The 20316-nt window shown below is 39.2% G+C and overlaps 1 protein-coding gene across 2 annotated transcripts; it reads right to left on the bottom strand.

Annotated features, from left to right (window-relative positions):
- Nucleotides 1-3942: 3942 nt before the first annotated feature.
- LOC119647153 (lipase member H-A-like) lies at nt 3943-18828 on the bottom strand. Of its 2 annotated transcripts, none has more exons than XM_038047959.1 (9): nt 18647-18828; nt 11926-11979; nt 11809-11850; nt 11664-11718; nt 11371-11614; nt 9514-9671; nt 9262-9458; nt 4198-4363; nt 3943-4131 (listed from the first exon to the last, which is right to left on the bottom strand). In XM_038047959.1, exons 1-9 carry the CDS (start codon nt 18678-18680, stop codon nt 4053-4055), a joined length of 1029 nt encoding a protein of 342 aa, XP_037903887.1. In that variant the 5' UTR covers nt 18681-18828; the 3' UTR covers nt 3943-4052. The 2 variants fall into 2 exon arrangements, with proteins under 2 accessions (XP_037903887.1, XP_037903886.1); XM_038047958.1 differs by lacking the exon at nt 18647-18828 and adding an exon at nt 18352-18427.
- Between the last annotated feature and the right edge of the window lie 1488 nt (nt 18829-20316).

The raw sequence follows: 20316 nt of genomic DNA, 5'->3' as shown, positions 1-20316 counted from the left end.
TGGATGCTTAATTGCTCTACAGAGCACTCCAATTGGCACTTTGGTCACTTTCTGGTCTTTGGTTGTTTTTTTTTTGATTTGACACACGTCGCACGTCTGTTCGCTTCGATGGCTCGGAGCGAACTGTCCTATACAACCTACTTGACTTTTTATTTAACCGTGCACGTTGTGACGGCGCGATGGTTGGTGGGGTAGAGTGTCAGCCTCTTAATCTCGCTGGCCTTGGTTTTGTATCCCACTTTCTCATGGGCACAGTTAGATACTAGACAGCTACCTCACTCCCCCTTGCCCCTCAAGGGGGGAAATCAGTGCGAGTACACACGATTTCAAATTGTTTTGCCCTTGAGAATGAGTGAGATGTACCGAAAACCCGATCAGCTGTGTTTGACATACCGCCCGGACTTGCCAATGGATTGGTGAGATTGGCAAGTTTTTGCTTATGTATAAGTGAATACGTGAAACAACTTTTTGCTATATGGGTGAGCACGCCGTAGTACCAGAATAGCAAAAGCTCACCGATCTCTCTCTTACCAATACGATTTGACGAAGATTATGCCTTTTCCTTGTTTAGCGTCTCTGATGTGTACAGATAAGCTTCTGCAAGCACATTTGCAAGTGGGGTCATTTTTGTAAGGGTACTGCCTATAGTAGATCTACTGTGCTCATGGGTGTCTGTGTTCGCCTCGTATTCGTCTCACTGCTGGGAGCTTATCACTTGCACAAGGTTAAGTGTGATGATAGTGAAACTGAAGCCCAGTCAGACTTTGCAGATGCACTATACTCTACTAGCCATTTTCCGATGAGTTTTTGTTACACTTGCAATTGGTGTATTTCCGATCCCAGTTACTTTTTCCTTTCACTTACGTTACGGTCGTGAATGAAATACTCTCACACACACTCCTAGGTACCGGTCTAACTGAATTGATGCCTCAGAGTTTATTATTAGTTTAATACCGGTTGCAAAGGTAGTCAAAAAGGAAGGCACTTAAATTAAATGGCCATTTTCAACCGAGAATAATAAAAATAGGAGACTACAGCTTTGAGACCATTGATAACTCCTCCTATCTAGGGTCGAAAATCACAACCGATAACAACATCTCACCATAGGGTCAAAACCTTTACTGTACAAGACGATGATCTTGCCAGTCCCTACGTATTCCTAGGCTGCGTCTTGGCTACGTTCGAGAGAAAAATCCTCCAAAGAATGTTTGGCCCCCTACATGAGGATGGACGATTCCATAGCCTACGTAACAACTAAATCTATGAGCGATACCTTGACCGTCTATTTGTGGATAAAATCCAGCTCAATAGGTTACGGTGGGCGGGTCACTTAATCCAAATGGATGTGGATGATTCAGCTCGGAAAGTCTATAAAGGCAATATCTATGGTGCAAAAGAGAGAGCCGACGAAGCAGACCCTGCCTGAGATGGAGCGATGGTGTAGGTCAGGACGCGTGACAGCTCTTAGAGATATCGAATTGGTGGACCTCGGTGAAAAACCGGGATGTCTGGAGTTCCTTACTAAGGCAGGCTGAATACCAGTTGTCCTTTAATGATGATGATGATAATTTTGATACTTTTCTCGAAATAGTTTGGTATCCTTCAACTGCGTAAATTTGCTGACTACACCGGTTGTATTTTCTCCTTCTTATGCTTTGAAGTTGGCCCTGGGGATTCTCTATTAGTGTCCCTACGCCGTTGCGGAGCTCTGATTTTTTTTTTCGTCTTGTACGCAAAGTATCACCACGCTTCTGGAACGCGTCTCAGTCCCCGCCATTTGCAACATTAACGCCATTTGCTGCTCAGTTTTTTGTTACACTTGCAATTGGTGTATTTCCGATCACATCACTTTTTCCTTTCACCTAGGTTACGATCTCAAATGAAGGATTCTCATACACTTCGGGGTCCAATCTAACTGATGCGCCAGCGTTTATTATTAGTTTAGCACCAGTTGCAAAGGTAGTCAAAGAGGGCATACTTAAATTGAATGGACATTTTCCGAAGTTTCGAATCCAAAAAATTTGAAAATTTGGATAGATGGATGTCTTTGCGAATAATTATTAGCCATGTGTGTTATCACCTAAAAAGTATCGATGAGTACATTATGAAGCGGGAATTAGTTTCGACATTGGTTACAAAGGAGCACATTGCGATGATCTGAAAAAAGTCAATTATATCAACGACCCGTTGTAAGAAACTGAGAACAGTGGTCCACGCAGATGGTATCAAGACCCAAAAAAACTCTGCATTCCGATATTGGCTTAAATAAAATTAATAACAATATATTATTATATTTTGAAAATTTACTGGTTACATCGCCCATAAAAGATTGGATAAAGACTGCCATGTCAAAGTATCTACTACTAGGAGCCGTATGAAGAACCATACGGTCTCCATCGACATCTGGATGATAACGATTTTCTCTCACTCCGCTACCCAACTGATCAACCACAAATCAATGCAAATAAAGGGAAGTTGAAGACATTTTCGATATTCAAAACGAACTTCGATATTTAGAAAACTATAGGGGCTGAAAGGGATAGTTCCACGTCAGGACCAGTGGCTGTACTCCGCTTCTACTTAGAAGTTCAATCCGCGTCTACCATATCTCTCACGAGATAGAGCTTCACTGGACCTTAACCATTTTACACCCAAACCCCGGAGAGAACTGTCTGTCTTAACCTTCCGCAGGATACTGTCACCTCGCTTCTTGTTTTTATAATCTGCGAATCTGGCTGCGATCTCTTTTGCGATCTTCCGTTTTTGTCTGTTTTCAGCCAAGTATAATTGATGTGTTGACCTTGAGACCCGCGTTGAAGCACTTCTTCTGCCACCTCCTCCTTCTCAGCTGCTCATTATTGTGAATGGGGAGTTAACAGTTAACCGGACCATCGAAAGACTTGCAATCACAGTATTTTTTGCGGTACCTTCCACTTTCTGACCAGCACACTAATAAACATCCTTCTCCTAAGGCACTACGATGGACTGTCCGAGATACACCCTTAAATCACTCACATGCCACGATTCGACAGTCATCCAGCTCCTGTGATACCATTCGGGAAGTGGCCGACAAACTGAACAGCGTATGAGAACGAAGCTTTTCTAATAGCGGTCCTATTGTCATCAATATTCAAAGCATCTGCCATTTGATTAATGAGACGATTTTTTCACTGTCGACAGTTTGATCAGGCTAGCAATTGAAGTTAAGCTTACTGGCCGATGCAACACGCAAGCGTAAGCCAGCAACCACCAAGTAGTGAGAGACCTACCTCTGCGCACCTCTTGTTACGCACTTCCAAAAGACAATTCCTGAGTCAATGGATTCAAACGCAACTGACATTGTGGCAAACTCTGTCTTCGAACAATGTGCATCCAATGAAAAACGCCATTCATTCACTCCTCACATATCCAACAAACAAAGCGTTGTCAAAGTCTCCTTTAATATTCAGATTATTCATGGGAATCGCAATGTCGCCTTAAAAAAAAGTCTCTCATGAGCTGCATTCAATGGTTGATAGATAGCCTTCTTTTTCTCTGTATCAGAAATCTCCGTTGGTACATAACATATATTATTGAAATATTCCTTCCTCCGGACCGAAGTCCCGCAGTTAACCTTCTGTCTGATAACAGTTTCAAGGACATTGGGGCGTACCTGGTGGATGCAATAAACACTTACTCGACCTTCGATTCACGCTTACTTTCTGAAGGCTTACCAGAGTTCAATAATACAGTGCCGCTCTCCAGAGTTACACCATCTAGAGAGGAGAGGAACCCTATGAAAATACCATCCCAGTGAAGTAACAAAAAATACACCTACTCCCGGAAAATTCGGGTGATACTATAAGGTCTTCCAGACTATATACTATCCTTTCTTAATTGGGCTTGGAACCGTCTGTTGAAAAATATTTCCTGAGCTAATTAGGTATAGCATATAAAAGACTGTTTGCTGCGTAAATAGGAATTTATTACTCGTACTTTAAAACATGCATTGAAATTAAAAAAAAAATTATTCAACAATAATCTTAACTACTTCCAAAACATCTTGGTTCGAATTAATCATATTTAATTCCTGTTCTTCCTCGAGCAAATGGTGATGCACCATTTGTTTGCAGATAGTAATTACCATTTAAGCTGTAAAAATAATTAGGTAGAAGTTATTTAAGTGCTCTGTGAATTTCTCGAAAATTCAGTTCTTACTTGTCAAGGACACCATAGCCCATAACAATATCAGGGTTAAACTCTCCGACATTTCCCAGTTTAAAGTCAGGCCAATTTTTTGCGGTAACTGAGTTGAAATAATTCGTTGAATTCTTCAGTAGACTTTCATTCCAATACCACCAAGATCGTTGATGGCTGCACACATCTAAAAGAAAAGCAAATATTTTAGTTCGTCCTGTAAGAGCCATTACATTTGAAATCCTAGAGTAAAGAATTCAGTAAAAAACCAGCATGCTCTCCTTTTTAATTGTAGCGTTTATTCCTCCTCCTTTTATTCTAATGAGACTTTACTCCAGTTTCGTCACATTAGCACATTCAATGATTTGCTAGTAGCAAACTTACAACAGGAGTACAAACACAAAAACCATGGGCACCACCAAGAAGAATCCGAATCGAATCCGAAATACAAAATAGAGAGGTTAATGCTAATGGTGCACCTCCTAGTGGGACTCCTGCTAGTATACCCTGAATAATAAAGATTTGACTATGGAAACCTGCATTTCATCGACTTTTTCCAAAAAACAAACAACAGTGGACTAAGCAATATCTACTATTCTTTTATATATCTAATCAGAATTGGCAGCACCTGCAAAGGTTTTGGGTTCAGATTTCAGACAATATTGTAACACCCCTAGATTACATTTGAAATATACCACGCTACAGACAAGGAATGGAAAGAATTGTTCCTTCTGAATGACAGAAAGTCTGGTATGCGCTTTAATTTATTAAGTACTGAAAACCAGTGTATGTCTGGGCAACGGGAGTGGAGCGTATTCTCACGGAAGTGCTGAAACTTCTTTTCAAGTATAAGCCGGTCTTTTTACTAAAGTGCTTATTCACAACGAGTGTTTCTGCCTCCCAGTGGAAGGTAAGGACTTATACTAACAAGCAAACGCGAGATAACCCCGAGACGCCGTTAGGGTACTATCTTCTCAGCATGATGGACACAGTAGGGATACTGCTCGAGAAATCCAGAAAAATTATTTTCATATTCCAGTCTATCTTTTGCGGATATTGATGGACTATTTAAAGGGGAAGCGCCCTGGTCTACAAGATCCAAAAAGGGCATCGTAGAATGAGGGTCACATTGGGAGCGGCTCAACGACTTATTTTTGATCCAGATTTTTGGAATGTCTCATATGGGATCTACTACCGATTCCTAATAAATCGTATCTGTTTGGATACGCAGATGATTTGGCGGCGCCGATCGCCGCACGCACGGTTAAATAAGCTTGATGCAAACTGAGAATGGCGATGCGGCGAGTCAGCAGATGAACGACTGAGCATGGGTTTTCTCTAGCTCTGGAAAAAAGTAAAATAGGCGTGCTGACCACAATCACAATCACCTGAAGAACGTTATCATTAATCATACTTGGCCCCAGCAAAAAGAGTCGAAACGGCTGGTTTGACGATGAATGTAAGCTAGCAACAGAACGGAAGAATGCCGCATACCGAGTAATGTTGCATTCCCAAAGGACGTGGGCACCCGCGGAGACTTATCACGAACACCGGCGACCGGAGAATCGATTTCACAGACGGAAGAAGGAAGCCTAGGAGAAACAACAGATCTGTGAACTCGAAAAGTACAGGGAGCAAACGCACCAGGTGCTCAAGTTTTACCAACAAGTCAGCAGGATGAAACCTTAAACACCTCGATGTTCATCCTGCCGAAACAAAGAGGGGAATCTGATTTCCGGCAGAATGGCCATATTGGGGCAATGGTTTGAGGACTTTGATGAACTACTGAACAACCAGAACATTGGCAAGTATGAGGTCCGGCCAACTAAAGACGACGGACAAATACTGCCACCACCAAGTATGGAAAAAACAGTCCGAGCAAATCATCGGCTTAAAAATCATAAGTCGCCAGAAGCCGATGGAATTACAATCGAATTGGTTAAATATGGAGGCGACCAATTACACCAGGTGGTTCATTAACTTGTGCTCAAGGTGTGGGACAGCGAATGAATGCCTGACGACTGGGAAAGAGGCATTATCTGCAGTGCAGCAATTATAGAGGTATCACTTTGCTGAGTATCATCTATGAGATATTCTCCGCTATCTACCTAGACTGGATAGTCCCATACGCTCAGAACATCATTGCCCTATACCAAACAGGTTTCACTGCAGGAAAATCAGCAACAGATCAGATTTTCTCTTTGCAGCAAGCGATAGAAAAACTGTTGGAATATGGCCATCAGCTGCGCCATCTCTTCATCGACTTTAAAGCCGCCTATGATAACATAGCCAGGGTAAAACTGTACACGGCCATGAGGGAATTCGGTATCCCGACGAAATTGATAAGACTGACTAGGCTGACCCTGACCAATGTGCGAGGCCAGATAAAAGCAGCAGGATCACTCTCAAAACCATTCGACATCAACAACGGTCTAAGACAAGGGGATGCTCTATCATGCGTCCTCTTTAACCTGGGCCTGGGAAAAGTGAAGCTGAGGTAAATGCGAAAGGTACGATGCTCATCTCGTCCACCCAGCTACTGGCCTATGCTCACGATATCGACATCATGGGAAGAACCACCCGAGGGGTACAAACTGCCTTCATCCAGATCGAGCAGGTGGCGATCGGTGTGAGATCTTGGGCTGGACATCAATGAAGGCAAGACAAAATATATGGTGGCAACGTCAGGACCAACAGCATCAAACTGCACTGAAGAATAAAGATAGGAGACTACAACTTTGTGACCGTTGACAATTTCTCCTGTCTAGGGTCGAAAATCACAACCGATAACAGCTACGATGATAAAATCCGCGCACGGAAGCCAACAGAGCCTATTTCAGCTTACAAAAACTGTTTCGCTCGAAACGTCTCACCATAGGGCCACAGACTATGATCTTGCCAGTCCTAATGTATTCCTCGGAGACTTGGGTTCTTAGCAAGAAAAATTCCGAATGCTTGGCCTCGTTCGAGAGAAGAACCCTCCGAAGAATGTTTGATCCCCTACATAAGGATGCATGATTCCGATCTATGAGGGATATCATGACCGTTCGGTCTTCCTGCGACTGGATCTCATTTATTAAGGTTTCGTGTAAAACGAAACCTGGTTAACTTTGTTTCACTGTCTGTCTGGCAGTCACATGCACTTTTCTCCAAAACGGATAAATCGATCCGAACGAAATTTGGTGGACTTGTGGGAACTATGAAATCCCAAGCATACAGCCAGTGACATAAATTCAGGTGTAGTTTAAACGGGGCTCCCTTTCACCGAATACAATACAAATGTAAGGTCTTGATTTGTACCTTCCGAAACTGACATTATTTGATAAGAATTACGAAGTGCCCGAGTAAAGAGTGAAAATGTGCACACTTAAAATGAGACAGGACTCATTTTCAGAAACTACCCAACCCAAAAATCTGAAAAAAATTAGGGTGGTGCGCTTGTATGAAATGTCGACTACACAATATGCCCCATCCTGATATCTACTCAATTAAACTTACTAATAGTATATTAACAACTTCTGGAAATTGACTGAAAAATCCCCCCTTAAGCTAATCCTGGGAGTACTTTTACGCCAGCATAGGGGACAGTATCTTCCATACTACATCTTAAGTCATGCAAAAGAGATGCTGACGTCATAATTAACGGAAGTAATTGATATTCGAGTGAAATATGAAAATCCTATTCATAAAGAATCTACTTCTCCCCAGCCCTCTTTGGTATATGTTAACTTCTTCACATTTGCTAATAATATTTAACTCTTAGTGTAAAGCGTATGAGATTGACTATTGTCAATACAGCGCCTTTCAGATCAAAGTATTTATGTGAATGACCTATTTTAAAAATTGACGGCAATGGAATTTTCAACTATATACACACGGGGGAAACACAAAACCTTTTACACCTGAAGTGTCTAGCTTCCAGTTTCCTGACTTGCTTTCGACCGATAAGAATTTAAAGTTGCGAAACAATATATATATACAGTCAAAGTTCGGTGTTTCATTGACGTTCCGATTCCTCTCCTATATAAAATTCAGCTTATAGGTCGAATTCTTCTAAGTAAAAATTCCTCATAGTCGAAGCATATTCTGTAAATCTTAGGAAATCATATTTTTTTTTTGAATTTTTCAACCCCATCCTCAGTGTGGATGAGGAATTAATGGAGGGAGAGGGGGTGCTCCCTCTTCAAGCCCGATGAAAACTCATGGCTCCTCCTCCATGAAAAATGCCTCAGATTTTTTAAGAGGATTGGCCGCCGCGAATTTTCAACGGAATTGAGACAAAGGGTACACAACATATTCGTTTTGAGAAGGACCCCATCATTCTCAAAACGAATATTTCAGCTCTGGCCAAGCTCTGGTCAATAAAGCGGATTTGCGCTCAATATAATTCGTAGGTATGTCGTCTTCTACGAATTATATAAAGGAACATTTAACATCTGCTAGCCGCTACGGTCACGCTGCTCCCAGGGCAGAGGTGAGGCAGCATCTGACGATTTGCCTCTGCCCTGGTAAGAAACCGTAAAGCCGTCGTCGCTTGGCTTTTTCTAAAAGGTACACAACATATTGAATTGCGCCATCGTTTCCGTAACATGTTTGAAACTCGCCAAACATTTGCAATGCATCAAACACGCCTATACATTCCCAAATTATTAAACTAATCCGCGACAGCAAGTGTTGGGCAATTTTTTTGACAAACTCGAACAATTTTTCTTAGCAAATGCTCACAGTATGTACATCTGTTTCCAGTGAAAATTTATTCAAATAGTTATTCGCCATGCAATGATGTCTACATTTCTGACTATTTATATTTCTCTATTTCCATCTGCTCCTCGGTATATCATCTGGTTGTGCATTGAAGTGCCATTCACCTTAAAAACACTCGAATATGGAATTAAAGAGTTTAGTTGCAGTTTCCCATATAGCGAATGACAGCATAAAGGACCTTCTTTTAGTTTTGAAAGCTGCGCTATCTTACTTTTATGGCTTAGGCAAAAAAAGTTAGTAATTAAAATGAAATCAAAAATAATAACCATCTGTTTTCCTCTCATGCTGATAAATTAAAAATATTTCAAAAAATGTACTTACTGACAACCAGGATGCATCCTGGTTGTGGAAAGAGCCCGCCATTTGGCCAAAAGTCAACAGTACCAGTAGGTACAGGTGCTCCATAAAATCCAGAATCCGTGTGCAGAACATCAACGTATTCGCCATCACTTGCAGTTAAATGTTCTGCACCAGGGATACCATAGAATCCGGGATAGGCAGGATCCAATGCTGAAATACTGTTTAAAGATTATTTGTTAAGGCGGAGGTTCCACCAATGTTTGTAAAATTTACCGTGGAAGTATAATTTTTCCTCCAGATACCTTTTGAACCGTACGCCCTACAACTCCTGACATTTGGCCACCTAAAGAATGACCGACAATATGTAAACGCTCAAGGCTAAGACCGCCCTTAATCATGTCGACTAGCACAGTCCCAAGATCAGCTCCAACCTAAAATATTAATTAGAAATGAGAATCTCTTTGGCAAGGTGATGGTTTGAGTCAGGTACTAATTTATTTTTAAGAGGGAAACTACGTTAGGAGGTATTTAAAACCGATTTTTAAGGTTTTGTGTGGAACAAAACCTTATTAGAATCGACTCGATGTCTGTCTGTCTGTCTATATGTCACAGCCGATTTATTCGGAAACGGCTGCACCGATTGTCATGAAAATTGGTAAGACTATGTAATTTGGTGTTCCCTTTACATGCAGCAAGTAGCACCATTTTGTGTTAAATTTAAGGGGGGGCTAACCATACATGTGAATTGAGGGTGCACATTTTTTTCATAAAATGTGGCCATGTGGGGTATCAAACGAAAGGACTCAATTAGTAGTTTTCGAAACTGGTTCCATATTTGATTTTGGGTGAAACATAGGGGAGTGAGGTCTCAAAATATGACCCACAAAAAGTGTAACAGCTCTCATTCTCAGAACCTATCCAACCGAAAAATCTGAAAAAAATCACAGTGGTGCATCTCTACTAAACCTAGGCCTCAAAATACATCCGGTTCCGATATCTGCACAAATAAAGTTAAAAATAGTATATTTTCACATTTTAGAAATTTACCCGGCCACCCCCCTTATGTTCATCCCAGAAGTGTAAGTGTAATGAAGAATATAGTGCACAATTTGGTCAAGTTTAAAGAAAATCCAACTATTATTAACAAAATTATAATTATAAAACTTTGCAATTTTTGTCGATTTCGTGCACTTTACAACCTGGATGACGTCATCTTCACATATCAATTCATCAATGCCAGAACGAAATGAGCTCTTATGTATAGGGTCGGAAAGAATTATTTTGTTTTAGTTTTTTAGTCATTTGTATATGAATATCAATTACTCCAAACAGACGTGTGTGTAGGTATATAGTATATGCGTGCTAATGTAGTTTACGAGTAGTGTCTAATTCAGATAGATACGGAAATATGGATACGATCAATTTATATACGTGCATATATATGTGCAGTAATCGGAATCGGTTTAGTTAGGGTGAGGATAATATCTATGGCTGTAATATGTACGTATATCTTGTAGTTTGGAAGAGAATGAATGAATGAATGAATGATGAAGGGATATGTTGGATTTGTAGCTATATAGGAATAGAAAAATGTGCGTTGAAGTTTCTTACATAAGATGAACACAAAACCTTTATACCCGAAGCGCGAGCTTCCGGTATTCCGACTTGTTTTTTATTGGATGAATCATTAACTTAGCTATCCGAGAATACATTGCGAAAATTTCAAAAACGAAATTCATGTTCCTTTGAATTTGATGAGCGGGGTACAAACTCAGACTCGAGCGCCTCTAATCGCTTTATGACCTTATGTATTTTTTTATGACTGAATTTCAATTAATTTTTCCAACAAACAAAAATGCTGAAAACCTTCTTAATGTAACACAGCTTATAATGCGAATTTGTCAGTCGAAAGTGAGACTTCAAAAGCTTAATGGTCTTGCCACTAGGTCAGTCAGACATTGGAGTACATACTTATATCGGATAAATTAACAAGTTATGACACTGATGCTCAAAACCGAACCATGCCCATCTAATAATTCGAACCTAATTGTGACGAAAATGTTTACCTCGCTATTGCATGTTACGTCATTTTCAAGAAACAATTCTTTGTCCATATCACCCAATACTAACCTTATAAACATTTTGCACTGCATTTAAGAAATATTCCGGTGAAGCCTGTGTATGCCAATCCAAAATGATAACGTTATGATCTTTTCGATCTATATAAGTTTTCACAACTGCTTTAACACTTTCAGCAAAAAGTCCTTCCAAAAATCCATGAATATAAATTACAGTCTTTTTTTGATTATCGAAATTTCGATCCTTTAAAATTTTTACTGCATCTTTGAACTTATATTTAGTACGGTCAGTCTCACTGAAAAAAAAAATCTTAATTTGTTCCTTCAAATCATTCAGTTACTTACGTGGAGAACAGAGCTAGCGTGGGGGGATCCAGAAGGCCTAGGAAAGCTCTCTTCTCTGCAAGGAAATGAAAATATAAATACCAATATTACTATTTTTATAGACATTAAAAAAGATAATGTGATTTCAAAAGTTTAAGTTATTTACCTCGAGCTAAACTTTTCGGATCTTCATCAAATGCAGGAATATCTGGAATATAAACATGTTTCTTTTATTTCTCCGTCGAATAAAATTGGAAAATTAGAAAAGATTAATCCTGCTGACCTCTAGTGATCCCTTGAATAGCTTCTAATTCCGCTAAAACCTGAGCTTGTATTCCTGAAACACAATAATCTGCGTTATATTTGAATTGAAATTTATACAAGGTAATACTACTTCGAAAAGCAATTATGTTTAAAATGGTTTACGCAACACAGGTACTGAGCAGCACCGGATATACCAACTGTTTAACCCCTTCCGTAAAATTCTTCATCAAAATCAATCTATTGTGGGACCACACTATTATTTTTATTATTACCTGCTCAAAGAAGGACGAGTGTCTTTCTTTCGAGCATCTAAGATCCCAGTGGTCCCAGTTGTAATTTCACCCATGGGATTTGTCCCACATAATTTACATAAGGCGCTGAAGACGTTCGTCCTATGCTTGGAGATGCAAAAAGCTGAAATTCTTGTAACTTGTTCTACAGTCCGAAGAGTGTTATCCGGTAACAGTTGTCTATTTATAATCAATGGCATTTCCACCTAAAATTAACAACATTCCAAACGAAACTAGCAATTTTCAAATCAAATTAAACGCTTTCCATACCAAATTCAAGACTATGTATGAAAGGCATACATAGGTTTTCTTTTAGGTTACACGATAATTTGTTCCTGTAAATTTGGTTTAAAATTGGAAGATCGTGAATTTGATTTGCAAAATTGCGAATTTCATCTGGAATATCGTCTTAACTGGTGAGATACTTTCGTAACTGCCTATAACAGATGCGTTCAAAATCCAGAAAGTATTTTGTTTATGAGACTTAAAGGTAGACAATCAACCTCGAAAAACTTAACTTTTTATATTCATATAGTTTTATAGATATTTTTTTTGAAAAACCGCCTTTTTCTTCGGCGATTCTGCACGTATAAACAAGTCGGGAAGTCGGAAGCTTCAGGTATGAAAGCATTCGTTTGTTTCTTATCTAAGTATAAGTAAGTATTTGAGTGCAGAACTATCCCATTTGTAGGTAACCCGTAACGTATTTGTATATTTAGCATGTCAAACTGCTCACTTTAATGTGATATTGATATTTAGTATTTTGCGGTTCCAGTAACATTTGAGCTACTGTAATTTTATGTATGAGGCCCTCTCCCCATAAACTCAAGATAGAAAGATGTAACTTATAACATGTATGAACTTTCCCAGTTCCCCCCTTTCTCACCAAATTTTATGTCAATCGGTACAGCTATTTCTAAGCAAAGTTCGTGCGACAGACATAGAGACCGACATGCAGACAGACAGACGGACAGGCAGACACACATTGAACCGATTTTAATCAGGTTTTGTTTTACAAATAGTAGCAGTTGGGGTAATTTTGATTCCCATTAAGTACATTACTGTCAGATATGTCCTTGATGCTTCATTGAAGGCACAATTTGCTAACCAGTTACTTCAGTTGTTCACCAAATTAGCACCGCTTTGAGGTATATTTTCCAACGGTTTTAATACAATTTTAAATTGATTTTCTATAATCATAATTCTATAATCAAGTACATGCTCCTTCAAAATTGTTACACAGAAACTGTTGAACTCTCTAATATACGTCATTATACAAGGTGTATACAATGTGAAAAGAAATAGCTGGCTCGTCGCGCTTTGCTTTGGATAAAAACCGATATCAATTCATGCATAGGTACCATTACATAAATAGCTATAAATTTTTTTCGGCGGACGGACGGACATATTTTAACTATTTGAAGAGAAATTTATTTAGCGGAGCTCAAGTACAGTTTTGGGAGTTGTAAAAAAAGAAAGGATTCCACCAAAACATTGGTCAATGCTACGGTAAAAGGAGTCAACAGCCAAAGGAATCTGAGTCCAAGTTAGCCTCTGATGAAGACAAGGAAGGAGCCAGGCAAAAAAGGGAGAATAATTACGAAATAAAACCGCAAGAGCGATGGTAATAACAGAAAAAGAGGAGGATGAGCTGCAAAAGAACATCGAGTAAGTCAGCCGATGGGGCAAAGATAAGGAAATTTGGGGAGCCCTAAAAGATCAGCTTGCTGTCACTCCAAGTATGGCAACATGACAACACGAAGGACGACGAAGAGCAAAAACCCAAAATTATTGCCCCCTTTTGGATGTAAGCATTAACAGTATACCAATTTTAATAAGATTTTTCTTTACACAAAACCTTAAAAAGTATTGTTTCAAGCGACTCTATGAAGAGACTGACGCATAGGGAGGTACGTACAAAATGGTTATGTTGGCAATAAAAAATAAACGATCTCCTCATATTATGTGGCCAAGATTACTGTGGGAGATAGTTCCGACATTGTCTGTCCGACAAAATTGCCTTCCCAACGATACCAATGAGCACCGAAAACATCCTTTCAGTTAACGCACACGAACTTCTGGCGCAGTGAAAAGGGTCCGGAATATCGCAGCCCTTGGAATTGATGGATTTCCCAACAAGGCGCTGAAACTGACATTAAAAATGCATCAAGCATATTTGCACAGGTGTTCACAGATTGCCTAAAAGAAGAATCTTTCCCGAATGGAAATTACAAAAGCTTGTATTGATCCAGCAGGCAGGTAGGCCTGTAACTTTCAACTCGAAGCGGAGCTTTAAAACCGACTTTAAGGTTACTCGACAGAAAACAGCGACCACCAACTCAACATTAGGATGGCTCTAAATATATGTAGATGGCCCGAAATACAGACGACGATTACTTTTACGGCGAGTGGTTTATACGCGGTACTAGTGTAAGCATCAACCATTAAAATCATAGAAAATCGCAGACAGCCTCCTGCTGCATATCGGCTAAGCCCTCTCCAAACATGCCACGCCTAAAGAACAACATTTTATGAGGCAGCATGCGAAATTGCGGAATGATAACGGTGGATATTTTAACCCATTAGACAAGCCGCTTGTTCGAGAAGCGGAAAGCAAGCCTAAGCAAGAGCCCTAAACAGTGAGCGAATGGCATTGGCTGCAACGCAAACAGCATGAGATCAGGTGAAGAATGGCCGGTGGACAACAGGCTTATTCCAAACATAAATATGTATCTAGACAATGTGAAACCACGGTAAGACGAGGTACGATTTGATTCAGTTCTGGGTGGCTACAGAAAGTACCTCTATAGGTTCGGTATCGATGAATCGCCGGTTGGCCTACATGTGAGGCGAAGATGCAGAACACGTTTCCTTCACCTGCCCAAAATTTGAAAGCTAACGATGGATAATCTCATTAGACAAATGATGCAATCAAATACAGCGTAGGACGCGTTGGTTACAATGGTGAAACGGCTCCACCGGCAACTAAAAGAAACAGCAGCAGAGTTGAGGCAGAGAATGGAAGCTACTGCAATTAACACCACGCAAAGCGGCAGCAGCTGATGTAGACTGAACAATAAAGAATTGTACAGCACCGGGAAGCAATACCAAAACAGTGGTCCCGCGAGGGGAGTGTGGTGAATATGGAAGGTTTTAGTCAGTAAGAGTCTGGCAGGTGCGTCCTAGATTTCAGATGCGTATGATAGATTTCCCCCCGTTAAAAAAAGGCAGACAGACACACCTTGAATCAATTTTAATAAGGTTTTCTTCTTTCAAAATTTTAAGACAGAAAATGCCCTTCAGAAATTCAGTGGTTCTTGTAGCCTCTGACGGCTCGCTAGCATTGACCTTGCTATTTTCTTCGGTCGTAAGGCCATTCCCAGTGGAGTCGAAAGGTCTTTATGTAATTGCCTAGCGTATCAAGCTATCATGGTTTCAGTTGGAGTTTGTGTCGTTTTCTATCATCTTGGTTATTAAAACTATACCTTGCAAGCTAGTTATCATTAGTGCAGGTAAAAGAACTGCAACATCGAAGATACTTCACTTGCGCTTCTCTATGATAGATAGGAACTCTCGTCTTCATCTCCATAATACTTCATAATACACGACGTTAGTGACTCCTATCTATAGGGAACCGATGCGAGCTACCTTAATATTTCATATCTGAAGAGGTTAATGCTACTGAGAGGGGAGTCATCAGTCTCATTAGGGTCGTTCATTTTTAAATGGTGCGATCAATTCATGTCGGGACGAGGTACTTAATATAAATTTTGTTATGAGACGCTAGTAAAATATCATTTGCATAGAGAAGTGTTTAGGACGCTAGACGTTGGATTGGACGTGATCATGCCATGATGAAAGAGAAGGAATGACTAAAGGACTCTTCTTTGGCAACTTCTCTAGATCATTAAAGACATTATAAGAAAGTCGATGCCTCTCACAATATGTCCCTGTGAGTGCATTGTATTGCGCGAGTAATATCACAGTTCTTCATAACCCAGTAATTTTCACGATGTCGTGAATGCTATTTACAAAGGTGCTCCCAAAAATCTTCATTGTACGGATGAAAGTACGGAGCTTCAGCCAACCTGTATTTTTCTTCAATATTGGAGAAAAAATTTACAAATCCAAGAGGAATTCTTCCCCAAGCTTAAGCTGGCCTACAGGAATCCAGAAGGTGGAATTTGAAGTGTGACTAGTACACCAAAGCGACCCCGTCGGCATTCACCAAGAAAGATTCCTTTAGTAATTTTTCTCTTTTTTTTATCATAGACACTGATTGAAACTCCATCAAAGTATTCCGTTGATCAAACCAAAAAAAAACAAAAAATATTTAAAAAAAAAAGAAGAAAAACATACGAAGCGTAAACAGAAAGAAATAAAGATACCGAAGAAAATGTATATATGAAAAAATAAAATAAAACAAAACAAAAAGACCTAAATATTTATAGGAATACAAATAAAATATCAAAATAAAAAGAATAAAAATAGGGCTCAGAAAATAAATAAGGTCGCAGTAAATAATAAAATAAAATACGAAAAAGATGGTGATAAATGATCGAAAACATGCGAATAGGAAAAGAAACCTCTTTTCCTCCCGAGCTTGCATAAAAAAAATAAAATCAAACCAACCGATACAGAAACTTCGATGCATAATTCTAATTCCAGTCGTTGGACTTATGTACATGGTCACAGGTGGTCACTCTTATTTGTCTCCCCGCAGAACTTCTATATTATACTAGGTCGCGGACCAGAATTTGTCTGTAGTTCTTTCTCGTATGGCGGCTACCCCACTTTAATGCACAAACATCTAAACTTTCCGCTTCTTCGGAAATATTCCCTATCGCGAGAAGACAATGAAGACCCCGATTAATGCATCCGGTTTCATTTCAACCATAACTGCTTTATTAAGAATTTCATTCAAACCATATGCGATATTATTTCTTAGCGTCGACATGCGCAGCGAACGTCCCTCACTAAGTACTGATCCTAGGCAAGAGGTCAACATTCTTTGGCCGTCAAGGAAACAGAGTACCCGCTGCTTACCACACAGCTAATTTGTGATGATCTCTTCCCCTTAAGCTTAACCGTAACTACCCTATAGGGTCACGCCCAGGGATCGATGTCCACCTAATAAAAAAATTACTTGTGTTAGCTAGGTTTGCTTTCCTCTATGGGTCAGCTTTCTCTTCGAGGCTTTATACACATCCTGCTGCTGGTAGGCTCTCTATGCTTATTATTTGCCCGCCTAATCATAGAAGCATCACGCAACGTTCTTAGGCTTTCCAGTTAGATTGCAGCACTCACTTAAGGTTTCCGCTAAAACTTCTTTATCAACATTTTCTGAATTTTGCAATTTTTTCTGACTTTTCCTATTCTCTATCGTTTTGCCTGCTACTTTCCTTTTTAACCGGTTAGAAGTCATCGCTGAACGTAAAAGGTTCATTAACGTGCCAGACAACTAGACTATATACTAGGGTGTTGTTAATAAAAATGAAACCCACTATTGAGTTCGCTCTTTCCTTTCCAAAGGTTACGGAGTTTCTAGTAATTACAAGCAGAATGTCGCGTGCCTTCAATATTTACGTCTAGCAGCACTTGTCCTCTGCTATTTATTAAGATTCTCCACTCAATCCATCTGTCAGTCTAATTATCTGCCCAGTTGTCAATATATCTGTCTATCTTCACATTTAATTTATTAAGAAACCGTTTCACCTATTGACACATAACTCGACGGGGATATAGAAGATATATATTAAATAAAAAATTTCAATTAGTAATTGTAGACCTAGTTGTCAACGAGAAGTTGAAAAGTATAAACTAAAATAAAGAATCATTCTCAGAAACTATCGAACCTAAAAATCTATAAAATGTATTGGGATCTCCAATATGACTCCTACTTCACGAAATATCAACCATTCCGGTATCTCCCTAACGAAAATCAATAATTGAATATTATTATATTTGGGAAATTAACTTAGTCTAAAGTGTGGAGTTGGAATACAATACTAGAAAATTTGGTGAAAGTCCGAACATAATTATTAAGGATATAAATATGCTGAAGTTAATTTTTTGTCTCAAATTCCCTCAACTTAAGACATCGTACTATGTCTCATATCAAGTTAAAGTAAATAGTCATCCACTCAGTTGCGTACCTGGCTCCGTACAAGTTGAACTATTGTACCACAAATATTTTGAGAAAAATCCGCGTTTCATTCTTATAGCACCGTGCTTCCGATTTCCAACTTGCCTACCCCCAAACCAATCACATACGATATTTAATTCAAAACCAATTTCTTGAAAACATCACCTCGAAAATGTCAGCATTTGATATGCAATCACTTTTTGTAAATTACTTCTCTATTATAATTAAACACATTTCCTAGTTTGTCTTAGAATTTAAAACTTTAAATTAACTGAATTTTTTAAGGAAAAAAATTAGATAAATACCTGCAGCGAGTAATAGAATCCCAATAAACTTCATTTTGTTAATATTATTTATATTTCCTCTGCCAAAGTCAAACGACTTCTTGGAAATGAATTTTGTAACTGAAACTGATTTCTCGAAATCTGAACGCTTTACATACACAAAAATGGCAGCTTCCTTGATTTGGGAATATGCATAAGAATCTAAAAACAGAAATTCGAAAAGTCGGTTCAATGAGATTGTCTGATTTTAGTCATTAATCCACGTATGTTTTTATTGCTTTTATTGGGACCCTGTAATCAGAATATGTGAAGCGAGATGGACAGTGTTACAGTGCCTAGCAATGAAATGTTAGCACTTCAATATTCTTTTATTTTATGATATCATGTTAGTAACATCTTTTGCCGTTTAACGATACAGTGGTATCCTGATACTTCGTATCCTGATTATTCATGCTTCTGGCTAATTCGTACAAATTTGCCAGCCCCTAGAGAAAATCCTGATAAGTGATATCAAAACAAATAAGTCCACTCGGTAATTTGTATTATTTTTATGCTGGAGATCACTTAAAACGTTTTATAATTCGTCTTTCTAGCTCAAAATTCCTGTTAATTAGTACTGTTTTCAAGAGGAGGAGAGAAGACAGCGAGAAATTATTTTTGGGAAACTGCGTAACTTCTACAGGGTCCTTTGCGCACTTCGATCCCTCACGTGTCATTGTACAAAAATTCATGCATTCCTTACCGATGCATGGGTTCGCACCAGACCCTGAAAATTAAACAACCCGAGGGATTCGCGCAAACCTAGCGCAATATCGCTAAACCCAGAAATAAGAAAAAAACTTAACCACGCGTGTGGAGCCACAAAATGTCGAACACGAATGCCGCGATTAAAAGAGACGATCGACGGCGGATCACATCCTCTATCGATGTTCTTCCTGCTAAGATGTATGGTAAGACGCAGCCTTAGACGTGCCCACCCTGCCTTGGCATCGTAAGCCCATCGTATTGGAGGATGCCCCTTATCAATGAGAGTTTTAATAGGTTAAACAGGAGGAGTAGGGAAAAAGGGAGTCCCCAAATCAGAAATATTTAGCCAAAATACATTGCAATATAGATTTTCATAATATAAACTGATGTAGAAAATTACTAAATTTTAAAAGAATCGTAAAAATAAAATAATAAAAAAATAATTAAAATAAAAGATAAAACATATACATAAATATATCAAATGAGGACAATATTCTACCAATAAGAGATCATGCATGCATATGTGAAGACGCTGCAATGTGTGAGCCAATTAGGGCAGATTTACCCGAGCTCCACACCAAAGTAGCGCAGCACAACTCACCACGACTGAGCAATTCGAAACTTACCCGCCAGAGCAGCTCGCCTACCTGTCGATAGCAGGATGGCAGCCACGGTGCCGGCCGGCGTAGGAACCCCGCTTAAGGCAGTCTGCCTCTGCCTGACTTACAAAAATAATAAATTTATGTTAATGCATATAATTGTAATTTAACTAAGTATTACAACATATTTTAACCACATTGATTAATCACTTAATAAATTGATGACCTGGATACGTGAGTGATTGCGATTGCGTAAGTGATTGCGAAAATAGCGCAGTTTTTGCAAACGGTTAAATTTTTATCGTTAAATTCGGTTATCGTGGAATGCGTTGTTAACTCTAGGCG

The sequence above is a fragment of the Hermetia illucens genome, chromosome 1 (genome assembly GCF_905115235.1).
Source record: "Hermetia illucens chromosome 1, iHerIll2.2.curated.20191125, whole genome shotgun sequence".
Classification (NCBI taxonomy): Eukaryota; Metazoa; Arthropoda; class Insecta; order Diptera; family Stratiomyidae; genus Hermetia; species Hermetia illucens.
Note: the sequence above shows the minus strand (reverse complement) of the source record. Positions and strands in the feature narration are given on the sequence as shown.

Excerpts from the sequence above, each read along its gene's own strand:
- LOC119647153 (XM_038047958.1), bottom strand. The coding sequence starts at position 18,412 with ATGAAACGCGGATTTTTCTCAAAATATTTGTGGTACAATAGTTCAACT. Across the intron at positions 11,980-18,351 it reads TTCAACTTGTACGGAGCCAG|GAATACAAGCTCAGGTTTTA; the intron begins GTACGCAACTGA and ends ATTGTGTTTCAG. Across the intron at positions 9,459-9,513 it reads GGAAAAATTATACTTCCACG|TATTTCAGCATTGGATCCTG; the intron begins GTAAATTTTACA and ends ATCTTTAAACAG.